We start from the raw sequence: 20,715 nt of genomic DNA on the forward strand, positions 1-20,715 counted from the left end.
TCTGGCCACATCACCAACCCTGGACATTATCAACCGACAATGAGGAGGGGATGACGACGCGGTCTGACAAGTAAGTTCGCGAACTCACCCTAGAAACAGCGCTACATGCCTCACTGCTGAATCTCACTACGGGCACCTTCGAAGGACTCCCCTTGGGGAGCTGTGAACCGACACCAGTGCCTGGTCCATCTTTCAAAGCAATTTTGGAACTCTTTTTCTAGAATGGCTATCAGAGCTGTTGTCATTACCTTTGATGTCCAGAATGTCATCAAAATGTCTTCCTTTCAATATTTCCTTTATCTTTGTATAAAGAAAGAAGTCACTGGGGGCCAGTTCAGGTGACTAGGGAGGGTGTTCCAATACAGTTATTTGTTTCCTGGCTAAAAACTACTCACAGACAGTGCTGTGTGAGCTGGTGCATTGTCGTGATGCAAGAGCCATGAATTGTTGGTGAAAAGTTCAGGTCGCTTTCATCTAACTTTTTCATGCAGCCTTTTCAGCACTTCCAAATAGCAAACTTGGTTAACTGTTTGTCCAGTTAGTACAAATTCATAATGAATAGTCCTTCTGATATCAAAAAAGGTTAGCAACAGTGTTTTGACTCTTGGATTTGGATAGAAGGAACTTTTTTGGTCATGGAGAACTGACTGACTGCCATCAACTTCTTAATGTTTTGTTTCAAGGTTGTATTGGTACACCCATGTTTCAACACCAGTGATAACAAGGCCCAAAACATCGTCTTGCCTCTCCAAAAGGTCTAGGCAAACTTCAACTCTCCTTTGCTTTTGTTCATCAGTGAGCTCCTTTGGAACCATTTTTGCACACACCTTTCTCATGCCAAGATTTTCAGTTAAGATTTTCCTGTTTCTCTATTGATGTTTACTTGGTCTGCTATGCTTCTCACAGTCAGCCGACGATTTTGACACACAATTTGACGGATTTTTGCAATGTTTTCATAAGTTCTGCTCTTTGCTGGCCATCCTGACCTTTCTTCATCAGTGATGCGCTCCCTCCCCTCAGAAAAACGTTTAGTCCACTTGTACACTGCCGTTTTCTTCAAGGCATTATCCCCATAAAGTTGGACTAACATGTCCTTCATTTCACTTCCACTCTTGCCAAGTTTAACAAGAAATTTAATGTTTGTTCGTTGCTCTAATTCAAGCTCAGACATTCTTGCGATGGCACACAAAAACATGCAACAATAATGACCGCCACTCAGCAAGACACCTCCACATGTCGACAGCAACACAGCTGTGAGACATGATATACCAGGGTTATGAAACCTCACCGAGCTGTTTGTACAGCGCTGCTGATGTACGTGCATGGGGGCAGACCTCGTATGTCGTCCTGCCCTATCAAAATATGCTCAGTGCCTATCATCCCCCATATCAATAACGATGTGCTGAAGCATCAAGAAAATATAAAACCCGCTTTTCATCCAATCATCCAGAATGCATACAGCACACATACAGGGAATATTCTACATATACAACCACGGACTCTTCATCATAACATTCTATTGTGAGTGTTTGTCTGTCTTAAAAATGTCTATGTCTTTGAAAAGTAAAGCTATATGATATTCCTTTGTATGAACATATCCTTCCTCCTTTAAACTCGCAAACATTTTTTGACCACCTGTTTGTGTCAGGCACTGTGCTAGTATTACGGATATAGCAGTTAGGTAGGCATGGTTGGAGACTGAGATTTTAATATAGCAGCACTACTTTAAAAAAAAAAAAAAAGGAAAGAAAAGAGAAAGAAAAAGCTACTGCAAGCAGGTCTTGGGCAAAACACTGGAGTCTATTTCTAGGATATATTCCTAAACATGGAATTACTGGATCCAAGGGTATGAACTTTAGAGCACTTTAATTTCACCACCAAACTGCCTTCTTGAGAAGGTTGTGGCAATTTATGATTCCAACAGAACAATATCATAGTACCTATCTTCTGGCCACATCACCAACACTGAATATTATCAACTGACAATGATGAAAAAATTTAGGGAGAAATGGCAACTCATTCTTCAAACATGGAGTTCTTTATTAATAACCCAGTTCAATAGTCTTTTACACGCCTAGTTGCTGTATGCATTTCTTCTGTTATGATCTCTCTGTTCATGTCCTTTCTCTGCTGTTTTACAGGATATTAACACCTTTTTTTTTTACTGATCTGTAACCACAGATAGTAAGATATTTTCCCTTTGTCTGTCATACTTTCAGCAAATATTTTCTCATTTGCTTTTGCCTTCTAACTGTGTTTATATTTTAACAGAGTAGCTAAAAAAATTTGAGTCAACTCTACTGGCCTTTCTTTGGCTCTTCTCCACAGTTTTTATGCTTAGAAAGTCTTTTCCCATCCTGAGGAAAGTTAAATATACAACTGCATTTCCTTTTAGTTAAAAAAAAAAAAAAGAGTTTACATTTTTTATATTTAACTCTTTAATCCGCCTGGAGTTTGATTTCTTTTTCTTTCTTTTTTTTTTTTAGGCTTCTTTTTATTACAATTTCCAGCTACTTAAACCAAGGCATCCTGCTGGACTTTTTGGACAGGATCAACCATGGTTCACGCCGCTCAGGGGTGGTCATGTTAGGTACTATACTACCTCACTGCTAATCCTCACTACAACCCCTTAAGGGAAGTGACAGTATCCATTTCATCTTAAGCAAAGGAGGGAAAGTGCGTTTCTAAGGCGACAGTCCGGCAGGAAGCAGGCAGGCCTAGAACTTGAACTTACATTTGCCTGGCTCCAAAGCCTGTATAGTTTCCACTATACTGTACTCTCTGAAGTGACCTCTGTTCCGTCTGAAACCCTGTAATAGTGCCTGTCCTAATCACACGGCACCCTAACTGTACTGTAAGGGTCACGAACACCAGCAAGCAGCATAAACGAGGGGTGTGGGCCTCGTGTACCATAGCGGGGAGTGGCGACCATGGAGTACCAGAGAGCACTAGCTCTGTAACTCCAGCTCAGTTCCCCAGCGGTGCCTGATCTGGATTTTCCAGGGAAGCTGGTAAGTGGGATTTTTATGTGAAAGCTCCTGAGTTATACATTTTGGCAGCTAATTCAGTTTTTTTTAAAACACTGGGTAATATAAACAAAATAAGGCTTCAGCTCAAGATTCAGCTCAAGAGCTGCCCAGCTGTGCTGCTGATGGACCCGTCACACGTCTCCTCCTCTTATGACCGTGTCGTGTCATCCTCTTTGGCTGGTAAATGCTCAAGCAAAGCCAGTTGTCATTCGCTGGGCTTCTGTGATTCCCCCTTTGCCATTCCCCATGGTAGTGCCTGATAGAAATAGCAGGACACAAATGCTACTTCATCTTCAAGAATCATATTCTTCATCTCAGTGACCCCAACGGAATCAGAAAAGGCCGCTGAAAGCAAAATACGCTTCCAAACGAATGATGTGAGCCACCAGAGAGACATGTGGTTTCCCACGTCAGCTCTCATCCCTTAGATGAGCTCCTTGTCTAAAACATGGTCCATTTGTTTTACTACGAAGATGCTTTGAAAAACAAAACACAAACGAGCAAAGTACAAGCCTGCTACCTGTTTCTCACTTCCCAAGCTCACAGCAAACTGTTGACATGTGGTTATTATTACTGGTTCTGCATTGCAGGCATCAAGGGAGGCTTCAAGGCTACAGTGGGCCATCGAGGCCCACACAGGACTTAAGTGACTTGGAAGGTGGACAGCATGCCAAAGGAGCAAAGAGATAATTTAGTAAAATGGTGCAAGCGTACAGGGAACAGTAAGAGACCAAAGAAGGTTGGGCACAGATTATGTGAAGATTTGACAGTCTGGCCATGGGGTTTACATTTTATCTTTTGGCCCAGGAGGAGCAACTAAAGACTTCTGAGTTGGAAGAATGATGAAAGCAGTGAGCTCACTCTTGGCTCTCTGCTCCTTTCTCTGCTGTCTTGCCCTGAATGATAATGTGCAATTCCATAGCTTTACCTAATATCTGTATTATTAGTTTCAGTTCAATTCAACAAGCAGTTATGAGCCACGTTGGCCAAGTGATTTAACACTGCGCTGCGTCCAGCTCGTCTGTACAATGGGACAGTATCGACCTCATACGATTACTGGAGGATTATATGTAAAGCACTCAGAACAGAGCCAGCACTATACACTTGGTATTTGCCATCATCACTTTACTATTATTGCTAACAATTCCCAAGTGAAATCTGACCCCAGACTTAATTAGCCAGCGGCCTATTTCACGTTGGAGTCTCAGGCCTCTCACCTCGCATGCAGACGGCACTCTGACTCCCTCCACAAATCCACCTTCCACAGGCCACAATCAAAGGCAAAGACCCCTGCTCCTCCTTCACCTGAGTGAATAGCACCTACACCACCAGCTGCTCAAGCCAGAAACCTGGGAGTCAGTCTTGATTCTTGCCCTCACGTCTAAATTACTACTGGCAAGTTCTGTTGGTTCACCCTCAAAAACATACCTCAAATTCATTCACCTCTCATCCCCACTGCCACCATCTTAGTCCAAACCAGCATCTCCCACTGAAGATACTGGAACCACCTTTTCTTTAGTCTCCTACTCTTGCCTCTCCCCAAATTATTCTTCACACAGTAGCCAGAGTGATCTTTTAAAATATAAACCAGATCATGTCACAACCTCATTCCCACTGTACTTAAAATCCAAACTCAGATCTGGGAACAATTATTTCTCTCTGTTCATTTGATTATTACCTTGCTCCCGTGACCCCACCCCCATCATGAGGGCAGGGCCCATATTTGTCACGTTCCCCAGAGTGAGCACAGGACCTCTTACATCACAGGTGCTCAATCAATGTTTGGGGGTGGGGAGGAGGGGGAAGGAGACACACACAGAGAGAGAATGAGAACTCCAGAACTAGTTCTGAAAATATCTGACATCTGGGTATCAAGACAAAACTGAGGGAGGAAAAACTGGAATGAAGGACATCAGGGTAGAAAAAAGTCATTTTAGTTTTAGACACGTGGTAAAAAGAGCCTAGGATGAAGCCTGCAGCTGTGAGCGTGATGAGTTCTTTAGACTCTCTAAGAAAGAACTGAGATAATTTAGGAATTGAAACAATTAAAATAAGAGAACAGTAAAGAACTGAAAATAACTTATATTTTTAAACTGACCAAGAGAATAGTGAGATAAGAATATAAATGGACTTATCAGCAAATGGAATTACGGTTTTTCTGAGAGAATAATAGAGCTGATTTTACAATTTCAGGTTAGAAGTCACATGTGCTGTTATACGTGGAAATGTCTCACAAAGACGTAGAAAGTGACGACTGGAACTTGAGATAAAAGTCAAAGCTGGAAATAAGAGATTCAGAACTCATCCCACCAAAGGAGTGGCTGAAGCATAAGAACAAATGAGACCTTATTTATAAACTTATTCATTCAAAAGATACTTACACTTACAAACACACACACACACACACACACACGGTGCTAAATGCTGGGGCCATAACGATAAGACAGAAATGGTCCTTGACCATATGGTGTTTACAATCTAGTGCCAGTTTATAACCTCCAAAAAACAATGCAGACAAAGATAACAGAATCAAAGATAATCTTGAACATCCATATTTAAGGGGTTGAAGGTAAAAAAGTAAAAAAAAACCTCAAAGGAGGTAGAGAAGTGGCAATGAGGAAAGTATGAGAATAACTAAGATAATATAGTATTTCAGAAGCCAAAAGGAGAAAGAAAAGCCAGCTAGAAGATGGTTGGGTTTCAGCAGAGAGGTGAGGGATGTGCTCACCAATAGTACAAGAGAATGGTGACTGAGAACAGGCCGGTGTGTTTGCTCTGTGTCGGCGGTGTCCGTACGCCAGCAGAGTGGTGGGCATGCGTCTAGAGAGGTCTTTCAAGAGTGACTGAGGCTATGAGGAAAGGGAAACTGCAGACAGAGATAACTTATTCCAGACGTCATGCTTCAAAAGCAAGAAAACACCAAGCTGTTACTCAGAATGTCTGCAGGGTCAAGCAAAGGGTTTCCTCCAGATGGTAACAGACACAATAGGAGTTCCCCGGCGGTGTGGTCCAAGAATCATACCTATGGAGAGTTGCTTGAAAAGAACAGTCAAGGCTTTATCACAGGCTGAAATGATGCTGGAAAACTGAATGCTGGCCTGCGCTCCAGCTACGGAACCTGCTGAGGCCACCTGTCCCTTTGCTTGCCCTATCTCCCAACTTACGACTAGGCCAACAGTCTCCCCTTTTTAAAATCATTTCTTTTCAGGTCCTCCCGCCCCCCAATTGTGGTGTTGCCTTGCCCTTGAGAATCTGGCTGCTTCGCGGATCATCTGCACTCGCTGCTATGTTTGGACTGCAAAGCTGTTCCTACAGCGCCGATACAAGAACACAGCTGGACTTTGTCCACAGTGGTTAATGTAGTTTTGAAATCGGACCAAAAAAACAGACTAGTTATGGAAATTATGGAGAGACAACAAAGCTAGGACCCTACAAAGTCATCTCTACAGTTGTTCTGCTGACTCAAACCACACTTTAAATGACATCCTCAGCATCGATCTGAAATACATTACTTTAAAAACAGAAGCCGTTGTTTCTGAAATAAGATCTGCTAACGTAGGAGGCTAGCTAATGTATGGATTTGAAATCTCTGAGGTTAACTGTTCAAAACGGCTTTACACTTCCTTGCCACATACAAGTACCACCTTTGGGTTTTTGTGATACTCTGCCCTGATTGTTGGCATTGAGTTGGTTCCGGGGAGGTAAGAACACGAAGCACAAGGGAGCGGCAAGTGCGGTCTGTCACCCTATCCCAGCCACCCAGGGCTCTCAAAAGCGCACAAAGGCCGGCCTCACCCGTGCCTCACTCACTCCCAGAAGAGGGCCCGGGAGGTCTGGTCAGCCGTCCACTGCAGCCGAGGCTCTCTCTGTAGGCATCTAAATCTCAGCCCAGCATGAGGACTCCCACCTTTCCTCCCGGCCTGGACACGTTCAAGGATGATGAAGTTTAGTGTGACACACCTGCTGGCGGTGTTTGCTGTTCAGATTTGTTGTTGATACAGTACAGGGGGTGGGAGAGAGATGAGAAGTTGCTGAATTTAAGCAAAAACAAACTTGGCTTTATACTCACTGTCCTAGACATTCTAGCTATACTGAATGTTAATTTGAAATCAGAAGAGCTTGACTGATGAAGATTCCATTCTGGGCAATACAGTATTTCCAAGAAATGCAACTTAAAGGAACGGGTATCTTGAAAGAGCTTTCACCTAAGACTGTAGCACCAAAAACAAATGCTCTCCTTCCTCTAAGAGCTTATGAGAACAAACTCCACCATTCCGGACATCCAGTCGATGCCAATCACCAGCAAAAGCACAGACCCTGCAGTCACCCATCAATTCCAGAACGCTCATTCTCAAACTGTGCTGGACACAGCCTGACAGCCATAACCCCTCCCCACTCCTCCTCAGGCACCCGTCCACAGTGTCCTTTGAAATTCCCATTCAGTAACAAGCAAATACCCCTAAATCCTCAACCTCATTGCTCTGAAGGTCCCCTCTACATTTCCTTGTCCTAATTAAAACCTACCTGTCTCCAGAAGATTCCAAATTCCCTGAAACTTTCTCACGTGGAAGGTGCAGATGTCTCTCACATCCAGTGCAGCTCAGAGACAAGCAACACTCCTCAGGAACTCTTTCAGACCATCATTCTCATGCCCCTCTTAAAAGTCCCTGCTCCTTTGAGCTCCATCCACCTCTCTCCTTCTCTGCCTTGATCCCAGGTATACACAAGGTGTAACAACCTCCTACCTGGTCAGCTGGCTTCCCCTCTTGCTCCTTTCTAGTCCAGGCTCCACATGGTAGCAATTGACCATGTAAAATTATCAATCAGATCATGTCACACTTCTGCTTAACACACTGCAATGGCTCCTTGATGTGCTTAAAATAAAATCTGCTCCTTCCTCAGGCTCATGAGTCTCTGCATCTGGCCCTACCCACTTTCCCCATCGCATCCCCTGCTGCTCTCCTCCAGCATGGGGCCTCCTCCTTCTTCCTCAAACTCACCAAGCTCTTTTCTGACACAGCTAAGCAGTCATGCACCATGAACATGTGACTTGAGAAAGATGAGAAAATCACTAGAAGGCTTAGAACTAGTTCTTATGAGTATAGCAAACGGGAGGGGAAAATACCCTACCATCGGGATATGGTCTAAAAAAGGCAAGTTTGTAAGCAGACCCTCATGTCCAATCATGACAAACACAAACACGCCAAATCACTTTGGAAAAGGTTGCTCTCCTAAGACTAAAGCACTGTCACCAGCCATACAAAACTGGAGGGTTCTTTGCAAAAATTAACTATACCCAATGGCAGTCAGGGCATGGATTCTCGCCTGAGACAAGGCCCCAAGGAAGCACGTGATTCCCACTTCCCAAAGGATGTCAAGTCTGAAGGTAATTCAAGCCCTACCAGGACTACTTGTCTTTATCCACTTAAACACGCACATATTCATCACTCACTCCCTCACTCACTCAGCCTCTCCAAACCATTTATAAACGACCCCAGACATAAGAGCTCAAAAACTCAATCACCATTCCTGATCCCCAAGCCACTTTACTCTCCCCAAGTCTCCCCTCTGCTCCCTCGATGAATGCCATTTCACAGGCCAAGGGAATCTTACAGTTTAGCTGCACTCCTATTCATTTCCTTTTTCAATTTCCACATTTGAAAAGTCACCATGACATCTACCATTTATAACACTTAAGAATTCACTGATTACTACAACAACGTTCATAGTGTCTTTCCTGGGAAAACTTTTCTATTACTCCCATCATAGCTACCAACTATCAGCCCCATTTACAAAAAAGGAATAAGTACAAATGAGGCATGTAAGTGCTTTTTACCAACATCAGTGATAGAAACAGGAAACGAAATCTGATTTTCTAAATTTCATTAGGGTATGTATTAAAAAGACAGTGGTTATCAACCATTTCTTTCAGGTATTAACATTTCTCAGGACAGATGCTAGAACCGGAAGATGGACTAGTAAGCGCGGATGACCGGCCTAGCAACAGTGGGGGCAGGCGCTGGCTCACGTGGCGGTCGGCACGACTCCAGGAACTACTACACATGGTTTACCCAATTTTCAAAGGTAAGCAAGTCAGTATTATATCATTTTGGATTCCAATATCCTCATGTCTTCTAAATTTCTAGAACAATGCCAGTATTTATGATCAAACTGACCTTTTTATGCTCCATTCTTCCCAGCAGTGTGTAAAAAAACAATTAGCAAGGAAGCACTAAGAGCTCCAATTCTGTGGGAGCTCTCAGAGCCTCCACTATGAGAAGTGGTGAGATGAACAGGGTTCATATCCTTCAGAAGGTGCTAGAAGAGAGAGGAGTGGTTAGAGAATGCCCAACTTGCTTCAACTCAATCAGCTCGAGGTGGAGAGAAGCCCCTCCCATTCTCAGGATCCAGCTGATAAAGGACAGAGCTTACCCAGGAGTAATTTGCTAGAAAAACAAGGCTTTTGGCATCTCAATCTCCAGTGCATCCCAAACTTCCTGCTATTATCTAATAACCCCCCAATTCAGCCATCACTGTTTCCATGGTAACCGACAAAGAAATAGCAGCCTGCCAAATAGCTTTTGTAGTTCCTCTTCTAGCTTGTTTTTCAGTATAGAATCAAAGCTGGCTGGGAAAAGAACCAGACTAATCTTTACAACAGGGACACGACGCAGTCTGAAAAGTACAACTGGGTCTGGGACAAGGAGTATAGAAAAGCTTTAACAAGCCTAGCCTGGTAGTTTACAAAAGGTTCTTGGTTTCTAAAAAATGTCTGCTGAGGTATATTTGCTAAGCTTTACTTTTGTCTTAAGGCAGTGTATCCTGACATTGGCCGGAAGATAGATACGGTGTCGTTCACTCAGTCCTTAATGGAATTAACAAAAGAAGGGATCGGGCAAGTCTACTTGAATAGACTTGAATAGAAGAGCAAGAGCAGGCAAGTCTACTGTGCTTCCAAGTACCTCATTACCATTAAAGAAAATGGTAATTTGGAATAAAAATGAATGAGGAGCTGACAGACTGGGACCAGATGACAGTGAAAAAGGATTGGCATCGTGGAGAAGTGACATGTTTAGTCCTGGGGACGATGCATGCATGAAGCTGAGCCAAGTGCATGAATCAGAGGGGCACTGATGCTGAAGAAACAACGATCTCCTCACCATCTCAGCACAGGGAGAAATGGTTAGGAATGCAACGTGTGGAACTGGGGCAGCTTTCAGATCAGCAGCTACAGAGAGCTGCGTAAGGTGCCAGACCAAAACAAACAGCTGCTGCAGGGGTGGAGGAGTTTGAATGCAAAAAAAAACAAAAAAAGAACAACAACCTTATAATTCTCTTTGAAAGTGGCCCAAAACAGATGCTTTTTTCTTGTCTTAAAACACTGCATTACTTGAATTAAGTGCAGGAAATCTCATGATTTTTCTCTGTCAGTTTCATATGAGAAAATGTGACTCAACTCAAAAAGGTATTAGTTTTCCTTCTGATACGTTAAAACGAACTAGAGTTTTTGAAAGATTCTCTCCCACAACCTCTAGCACACTCGGAATGTCTTGGTGACAGACAGGAAAATCACAACTTATAATGGTATATACCGAGATAGGTCCCTGAGTTACAGAAAGTCAGACTCCTACAAATCCCACACAGAAGACTAACTGAATTTATGCTTTTTAATTTATGCTTTACGTTGGGCTGTATGAATCATGTTCTCAGAGCTATCACCGGAGTTTAGAAAGGAAAGGAGAGACAGATCTACAATAACCAGTTCTTTTCCCTCCTTCAGAAAAGGGATCATTATAACAAGATGAAGATGAGGTACTCTAAGATACATTTCCAAGGCTGTCGACTCAAAAAAAGGCTTCTGAACTTCTAGTTTAGGTAAATTTGCGGAGCCCCAGATCTTTATCTGTTAAAGAAACTTGAAGGAGTCTTTCAAAAAGTTCAAACGTGGGTACTCTTTACCCAAGGACGGAACTTATAAGTTTTGGGGAAAAAATTCATGTTTAAACTGTATTCACTTATTCATGCTTATATTTTCAAATATATTAACATTCAACTTCCCCATCTCAAATGCCAGAATTGAAGGAATACATAATTGCATCAAACTCAACCATAGTTAAGACTATACAGGAAGCCAAAACTATTAGAGTGAATAACCTGCAGCACCGACATATTTGTATTTCTTCCCCAATCTCTTTCCTCAGCCAACATTTGTTTCAAGAGCTCAAATTTTCTTACTTATTACAGCTGTAACTTTATCGAATTATCTACCACAGTTATAGCGCAGATTCCCTTGCTATTGGCAGATAAGTAAAGGGATTTTACCCCATTTTTAGTGTTTCGCAGCCTATATTTTCTTTCACTCATGTTCACTCCAGGCCAGGAAGCCTTGAGAAAACAGAGCTTCAGTACAAGCAGCGTCCCTCTTAAACAGATTTTGTTCCAAATGGTAGCCCTGAGAAACAATGCTATGAGATAGTTACATTTTCCATCCATGCACTGAGCTATAACATAACTAAAGGATACTACTAAGAAACAGCTCTTGATCACCACGAATGATGTTTTTATATGAGAAAATGAAGACCTTCAGCTCCCTGGAGGGGAAAAGGATGGGGTGTATAAGGATGGGGTGTATCCTGGGCACCAGAACACTGTTAATGCTTAGTACTAGTTGGAAACTGTTTATAGAGTAAAATTAATTATCCAGAAAGCATGCTTTGGGAATTCTTAAGCTTCAAATCTATAAATAGGCCCAAAAAAGTTGTGTTTTTTTTTTTTTTTTTTGAAGGGGGTGGTATGTATACGTGTGTAAAGAAACAGTAGGCAACAAAGAAAATAACTGGGAAGGACTAGAGACTAGGATTACAGTACAGATTATCCAAGATGTACTATAGCTTATTTGCCCGTCAGAGGATGGAAGGATAACTCCAGGAGGAAGGCTCGTGTCGGATGAGGAGCTGCCGGAGGAGAAAGATGACTTCACCTTACTCATTCACCACAGCCTCAGCCCCCAGGGCCCAGCGTGTAGTTGGGGTTCCATATACCTGGCTGGAGAAGAGGGTCTGAACTGAAAAATGAGACGTGGTGTTTCCCTGCTATTCATATAGCAGGAGTCTTACTAAGGGCAAGACGAATTCGTCACATGTGTGAACTTGGGCTTTAACGGAGTGAAAGCCTGCGTAGTCAAAGCATAACCAGCCCTAAAAAGGACATGGCAAAGGGTGGGTAGTCTGCGCCTCGAGTGGTACTCCCGGGCACAGGAGAAGGCTGAATGCCAGTGAAACTGTGAGGCCTACTCCAAGAGCTCAGGGAGCAGGTTCACTCAATAACTGACAATCCCACACTAACAGAGACCAAAGGTTCTGTGTAAATAAAGCAAAGAAAATCTAAACCAACAAAAGGTGTTTAAATGACATAAATGAAAAATAACACATTATGCTTCAAAATCCTGTGCTTGGAAACCCAAATACATGTCAGGAAAAGAGCCCAGTCCGTTAATTGTGTTCTCAGAGAAGTATATTTGATGAAGAACAGACATGAGCACTGGACTAACTAATAATTACATGATCTGGATTAAGTCATATTCGAGACAGCGCCTCACAGGCCTTCCACACTGACTGTCTGGTTTAATGTTATAAACTGGATGACTGGGAACCTCAGTTAGAAAAAGACACCAGCCCTGGAAGCGCGATGATTTGGTAGAGCTTTGCCTTTTTCTCCGAGCTCCTACTGTCTTTCTTGGTCCTGAGGTTCTACAGTTTTTGACTTAAAACTTTAACAGCCCTGTTGCCCTCAAACGTCATGTAACGTAAGGGCTACACGTTAGGATGGAAAACTGAAGTCATTATACAGGCAGTTTAGTCAGCGCTTCTGAACTTGAACGTGGACAGAGCACCACCTCTGACAATCTGGCTTCAATTTCCTGTCTCTGAAAGAACTACAGATTCATCAGTATTTCCCGAGAAGGCAGAGAAGGCAGTGAGGAGGCATGGAATGCTTCCTCACGGAAAAGTGGCAACACTGCAGAGAAGAACACGGAAAACCTTCTTCAGAAGCCTCTTCTCTGAGCCCCCTTCCTTCCCTTCTCGCCCCCACTAGCGTGGGCCCTCCCTTTATAAGTTCTCCTTCAGAGCATTATCAGAATTGTAATGCTCTGAGTAATAGTAATAGCTGTTTGTCCCGTCTCCATGAGGGCAGGGACAGTGTCTGTCCTCTCCACCGATGACAACGAGCTCCAAGGACCTGACACATGGCAGACAATGTCTATGGGATGAAGAGGCACTTTGGAAGCCACAAGTTAACCATGGGGTGAGCGATCAGTTCAACACATTTCATCAATAAAACACACTCTCCTATCCCCTAAATCAGAACCCAGGAGCTCCACTTTCTTCACAGAGTAACAGGAGGCAGGAAGAACATAAACATGTTTGCAAAGAGAATACTCACTGGTGGGGGCTTCTTTCTCATCTCAAAAGTGCGTGTGGCACCCAAACTGAGCGAAGCAATGATGGGGCAGCTCCCCAGCGACGGTTCATCGTCACTGTGCCAGTCCACGCGGTCCTTCTCGTTTCGGTAAAGATTGCAGAGCAAGGAGTTGAAGGTATGGCCAGTGTTCTCTTCAATTTGGTTCTTCAGTGTGCGCAGCACAGGATGCCACTGATTGCAGTTCACGTAAGACAGAAAGTGGTGGCCACGTAGAAAAACAGAAAGCACCAAGTCAGTCAAATTACAATCAGAAGCACGGAATAAGCAGACCACTTGGTATGCAATAAACAGAAGGCAAGGAGAGTAGTTTAATTCTCTCCCATTGTTTCTATTTTGAAGCAAACTGACGTCTGCAATTTTTTTAGGTACTAAATTTGACCTAACAATGCCATGAGGACCAGGCCTATCTAGCCATCTCATCCTTTCCATGTTAGATACATGACCCTCGAAAAGAAGCAACAGTCGGTATATTCAGGCAGTGACCTTGGTAAGTCAGAAAGGTGGTGAGTAGAGCAGAGTATGGTTTGCCACCACAGCTGACAGGTTGCCAGGTAGTTAGCAGATATAGACTAAAATCTGAGGAGTGAAACAACTTTCCTGCTAGGTGGCCCTGTGTTCATTCTACTTCTATATTATCGTGAATGGCAGAACTGCTTTTTTAAGACGGTATTTAATATTTCTGGAGTGGCTAGTTTCCTAAAAACAGAATCTGAAGGGAAAAGGTATTTTAATATTATTTTAATATTAGTACAGAACAGAATCATGGCATGGCCTTGATTAGTGTACAGTCTGTGAACTACAGAAGATTTAAACACATCCATAGCTCTGACTCCTGTGTGCCAACTTCATCTGTATAGTTTACACTTTGGAACTCACTGTCTTGCTACATATACTACAGGAAGCTATCACCCCTGACCTTAGGTTGTACTTCGGAGCTACAATCAGCATAGTTTGTATTGGTTCTTGTTAGAATTATACGTCTTTCCTCCAAGAAATCTCAAGTGCTTTACAGAGCCTCCTTTAGGACGGTGGTTCTCAAACTTTATACTTCAAAACCTAGTGAGGACCCCATAGAACTTCTGTTTATATGGGTTTCAGCTATGATATTTACCATATTAAAAATTAAAACTGAAAAAAAGTTAAGCTATTGGTTAATTCATTTAAAAAACAAGCCCATTACATGTTAACAAAGTATCATTTTATGAATACTAACTATATTTTCCCATACAAAAAAATTGGTGAGAAGAGTGGCACTGCTTTGCAAATTTCTTTAAAGTCTGGCTTAATTGAAGAGAGTTCACTGTCATATCTGTTTCTGCATTCAATCTGTTACAGTATGTTGTTTTTGTTGAAGTACATGAAGACAATTGTCTTCACACAGATATGTAGTTAGAAAAGGGAGTATTTTATAGTCTTTTCAAATAATTATATTCTTTGGTATTACACCAAAACTCAACAAGTACTGATTTCTTAAAGGTTAGTTGCAATGTGGAATCTGAAACTGTATCAACAAACTTTTCAGATCCAGTTACATTTAAATCCACTGGTCCAGCTTGCACTTTGAATGAATCTTTTGATCCTGCATGATTCTATAACATTAAGCATTCGTCATTTGGAAAATATTGGTTCAATGAGTTATGCAGATCTTTTGACTGTTGACACATTTCATTATACAATATCAAAAAAATCACATCCATCAACATTACCACTGAGCTCATCAGAAAAGGCTAAGTCATGGGAAAGGTCAGGCTCTTATTACAACCTGGTGCTTATGACTTTTTCCAAAATTTTAATTTTTGCTTGAAATTCAACCTTTATCATTATTAATAAATCCTGTCCATTGTTTCCCTTGAATTGACACTCACTTCATTCATTTGTGAGAAAATGTCTGCCAAATACTCAATTCTGAAAAAGTATGGTTTGCCTGCCAGTTGTTCTTCCAAGTAAAAATGGTCATGAAAAAAGCAGCTAGTTCAACTTACAGCTTAAACAATCACATAGTGTTTTTCCTCAACCATCATACTTGGTTTGTAGCAAGAGAGCTTTATGCATACTTTCCATTTCCTCAAACAAGCTATTAGAAAGACATGTACTCAAAGATCAAGATTAAATAAAAAACTAATGTTTAATGCTTCATCAAGAGACATTCTAAAATGAAACCAGCATTCTTTTTAAAAACTGGAAGTGAACGGCAGTGAAGAATACAATGGTTACTAGCACCACTTGGTGACAATGTCTTGATTCAAATTAAGTTTTATCCACCACTACTTTTATACCATCAGTACAAATTCAACACAGTGGAAAGGCCATCTAGTCTTAGTATTATAAAAATAGCTTGCCCTTGTGGACTCCCAAAAATGATTTTGTGGATCCCCTCCAGGGTCTACAGGTTATACTTTAAGAACTGCCACATTAGAGAACCCCTTCAAAGTTCACGTTCTATGTGTGGTAGTGAAGGAATGGATGTACAGCAAAGGAAAGCGTAATATTAAGTATATCCCATGGCTATTCTCAGGTAAAACCGCCAGGAAGCATATGGGGAAACCATGGTAAAAGCTGGGATTCCTTGTTATGGATATTAGCATTAGATTCTAACCAGAGGATTTTTAAAAAATAAATGTTATAAGAACAAACAAAGCTTAGATCAATAAAACAGAAATATGATTACACTAACCTATGTTCAAGAGAATGACTTTCAAAGTGAAATTCCATAATAATGTTAGCAAGCTGTATTTCCTATTGATTTTATGGCTTTAAGCTTACCTTCATGGAGATAAAGATCAGATGCTAGAATTATACTCTTTAACAAGAAAAACAAGAATGTAAAGGAGGGAGCTATCTTTTCTGCAATGTGACTGAGAATCTAATTAGCACTTCCCTGACTTGCTTAAGGACCTAGTACTGTGATCACACCAAGTCTGCATTATATTTCTCAGCGGGTATATAGTTTTTTCTTCGTTATTTTCGGAGGTGAAGTAAGGAGAAAAAAGAGGATAATGAACTACAGGATGAATTTAGACTCTCCAACCAACACTCTATATACAGACTCCTCAGAACTCAATGTCTAAATTAAAATTCAGCGTCATCTCACTGTTTGGTGAAGACATTCTATCCTCAAAAGACATTTGAGGAAAAGAGTATGAGAAAATATGAATCACAGAAGTAAAAGGACCCATTCAGTGGATTTCAAACAGTGTTTTGTAAAGACCTAAGTACCACAGAGGTACCTCTGGAATTATGGTAGGAGAAAGGAAAGGCCCAGCCGGTCAAGAGACTCTTCTATTTTCATATATTGGGTTCATGTAAGATTTAGTTTGAACAAACACTAAAAGAAGTTGAATAACCTATGATTAAATCTGCTCCTGTGCTACAGGATCTTAAGCTTGAGGTAATAATTTCAAAATTAAACCAGTATCCCTAACACACACATATACACATTAATGAATTCCCCTTAAAAAATCTGAGAAAAGGGCATCTCCTTTGATTTTGTTTAAGATGGTGTGTAAATAAACTAAATCTACTAGCGATAAACACAAGGTTATGAGCTAGCCAAATTTAAATTAAAGAATTCTAATTTGACAACCTTAATATCCAACAAAAGAAGCTTGCTCGAATAAATTTTGGTACACATTGATTATGGAATACTATGCAGCTATTAAATATGATGCTGTAAAAGAATATTTAGTGATATTAAAACATACTAATGATATAGTTAAATGAAATGTAGTATACAGAATTTATTTTACTCTCTACATATATTTGCCTAAAATATAAAAATACTGGAACCAAAATATCAGGTGGAAGAATTATGCAAAGTTTTAGTATTCTTCATGCTTCTCTGAAGTTTCTAAATTTTCAATAAACACATGTTACTTACATTCTAATAAAAGGATTAGAATTTTTTGTCTAAAAAAATAAGAATTTTTGTGTAATCCTAATTTTTGTCTAATCCTAAAAAATTAGGATTAGAATTTTTGTGTCTAAAACACATATTACTTACATTCTAATAAAAGGATTAGAATTTTTTGTCATTATAAAAAATTCTTTTGAAGTATTGCCAAAATGTCCCCCAAGCATAAAAGGCCATTGTATTCAGGTCTTATGTGCCTTATGTTTATTATAAAGCAGTGGTTCTCGATTGGGGCAATTTTGCCCCAGCAGAAGTTTGGCAATGCCTGGAGTCATTTTTGGCCGTCAAGATGGGGTAAAGGGTGTTTTTTGGCATCTAGTGGGTACAAGTCATGGATACTGCTAAACAGCCTACAACGCACAGGACAGCCCCAACAACAAAGAATTATCCAGCCCAAAATGTCAGAAATACTAAGTTTGACAAATCCTGTTCTAAAAGATTAACTAGAACAAAGGAGAAGGAACTTCCCCAAAGCCTGTTTAATCCTCAACTTCTCTGCTGTGAAGGTAAACTAATTCTGACAGAAACATGGCCAGCAGTCTATGTTGGATTGATCTAAGTCAATTCTTTTTTTCCAAATCAACCTCAGATATAAAGGTCTCAACACTTCCCTGGATCATATTCTAAATGCAGCCTTAGACACCAAAATATTCAGTTATCTCCATATGTGAAAAGCCATGTACTCTCCCACCGTCAATATTTTATCTTTTATTTTAGTAAAGTAGTAGTTTATGATTACAAATTACTAGAAGTTCTAAAATGCGTCACATTTCTGTTTATCCCAATGCTATAAGCAAAATTCCATTTTCTTCAAAGTCTCTTTCCATAAAGTATAACATTATTTGCCAAAGGCAAGATTCCAGGGACTAAGCAGAAAGCTATTTCTTGGATCTTAACTCCATCCTCTGGACAAGTTTAATTTATATGCTAGAATCTTTGTCTACTGTCATGGAAATTTTTAAAAATAAAAGAAGCAGTAGAAACAAGCCAAAGAAATGATAAGTTGGAAGTCTGAGAAGTGCAGCCGTAGAATAAATATAAAGTCAACAAGAAAAATGCCAAATTTTTTCACAAATGGCAAAAGAGCCTGAGAAATGAAAAGAGACATTCTGACCTCATTGGCGAGTCATAAGGACTTGGCCGCACAGCAAATGTGTACCCGGCTATACACAGAATGGCTACAGGTAGAAAAGCTTGGGAAAGGGGGAGACTAGAAAAAGAAATGGTTCATTTTCCTGAAATCCTGGAGTCTGGTTCCACTTTACGGTAGTTCCAGTGTTTTTTTCATCCTCAGAATTCATCTATGGATCAAAAGCACACAGACTCAGTGTTTGAACCCAGAGAGTTTTTTGAACAAGGAACCATCATGCAGTTCTGTAAGGTGTTTGAGTGTTCTTTTACAGTGCTCTACATTTATAATGTATAGTCTATAAAACCATATAATACAACAACATTCCAACATACGTGAGGATTTGGTTCCATAGTGATTCTTGAATAAGTGTAAGGAAGTTCTCCATACCATGCTGTAAGTCTTGGTTGCTGGTAAGTTACATCTAAGGAAGAAAATACAGGGCCTTTGAAACGGTTTAATGCTACTTAAGGTGTACCTAACGAGTGCCAACCACTATGCCTGGCAATGTGCAAAAAGCTATGAGACATACAAAGGATGGGCTCGGACCCAAAGCCCCACCTTCACAGAGGACATGGGATTTCAGAAGTAGAATGGGTGAGAGCTAAAAGGAAGAAGACAAGAGAAGGTACCCTGGCAGAAACAGTCTGAGCAAAGGCTCTGAGGTGAGACTGTGTCACTTATTTGTGTCAGTTGTGACATAAATGAGAGTGAATGAGTCACACTGCAGAACAGTAGAGTTCAGACAGGAGGGTCTCAAAAGCAGGATATGGAGTCTGAACCCTTGTTGACAGGAATCTGTGGCACAACATCCATACAAGGAACGAGATAAACTGTTTACTAACGTGCACCATTGTATGAGCCCTTTTGCTTCTGAATGAAGAAAAAAGTGTTCTGACCAACCATAGCACGTAGCCGATTTTAGTCAGAAGATTTTTATGTACAACTGATTTAGAGAGGGAGTTATAGATAACTATTTTTCCACAGATCTGCTATTTTTCCCACAATTGACATCAACCATTACAATAGTAAGAACAATAATAATAAAAGCAGCTGACGTTCACTGAAGGCTTACTACATACCAGGCATTCTATTAAGTACTGATTATGCATTAACTCATTTAATTATCACAACAACCTTAAAAGATAGGTGTTATTATTAGCTTCATTTTGCAGATCAGAAAACCAAGGTCTGGAAAATCGTTTTACTGTAATTTGCTTATAATTAATTACTTTGAATGACAGAGTCAGCGAAGCCAAGTCTGTCACCAAAAGCCAGGCTGGGAGTTAGGAGAAAAAGCTGACTCCTATTCTGATGTCTGAGTCACAGAAACGAAGCCAGTCTGCCTCTTTCTTTACAGAAAATTTCACCTCATGTGCCAGAAAGGAATTGTGTGCTAGAGCACAGACTCCCCCCAGCGGCCACCTCTGGTATAGCAGGTACTGTTTCTTGTGGATGCCCACATAGGAACAGGTTCCAAATCAGGTAATCTTTTCAAGTTCAGGAAGAGTACCAATGCTGAACCAAGAGAAGACTGGACTCTTTCAGTGAAACTAAAAAGAGACTAAAAAGCCTACAAGAAGGATCACGAAAGAACATGTCGAATAGAACCAGAAAAACAGAACCAGAAAAACGAAAGCTCTAGAAGTTTCTATGAAGAAAGAGGAAAGCTGACACCATTTGAATAAAGGTAGTAAACAAACATAAAGGGAGACAAGGATGTCAACCAGAGTTCAGCCAAACCGAACTTCCCATGGTTCCTTGAACTCCCATTCCATACTCCTGCGATGTTCTAAGAGCCACCTGTTATTTCTCCTGTCCCCTTTGACTATCTAAATCCTACTCAATCTCGGCATCTCGGTTAGGGTTTGAATCTCTAAGACTGGCTGTGGTGAAGAGGCAGTGGTATTAGAAAACATTTCAGAAAGAGAGAGCAGGAGGTAACCACTGCCATGTCAGAGACTGACTCACCCTCTCTGATGACGGTCCTCTGTTTCCAGGGAATATCCTGACAAAGCTGTTCCAATACCCTGTCTGCTTCTTTCAAGTCAACAAAGCCAGGATACAGGCGCACCCTTGGGCAGAAAGAACCGTTATTAACTAAAGAACACTGACTCGGTTAGCGGAGTAAATGAATCTAGATGATGCTTCCTTTCATGTGCAGA

At 41.0% G+C, this 20,715-nt stretch overlaps 1 protein-coding gene across 2 annotated transcripts in view; it reads right to left on the bottom strand.

The window, feature by feature from the left end:
• ALKBH3 (alkB homolog 3, alpha-ketoglutarate dependent dioxygenase) overlaps nt 1-20,715 on the bottom strand; it is a 32,476-nt gene that overhangs the window by 5,128 nt on the left and 6,633 nt on the right. For both annotated transcript variants that reach the window (XM_033121780.1, XM_033121779.1), the window contains exons 6-8: nt 20,522-20,625; nt 18,886-18,974; nt 13,473-13,682 (exon numbers count right to left, since the gene is read on the bottom strand). In XM_033121780.1, coding sequence (XP_032977671.1) covers nt 13,473-13,682; nt 18,886-18,974; nt 20,522-20,625 — 403 coding nt within the window. The remainder of the gene's footprint in view (nt 1-13,472; nt 13,683-18,885; nt 18,975-20,521; nt 20,626-20,715) is intronic.

The sequence above is a fragment of the Rhinolophus ferrumequinum genome, chromosome 11, assembly GCF_004115265.2.
Source record: "Rhinolophus ferrumequinum isolate MPI-CBG mRhiFer1 chromosome 11, mRhiFer1_v1.p, whole genome shotgun sequence".
Lineage (NCBI taxonomy): Eukaryota > Metazoa > Chordata > Mammalia > Chiroptera > Rhinolophidae > Rhinolophus > Rhinolophus ferrumequinum.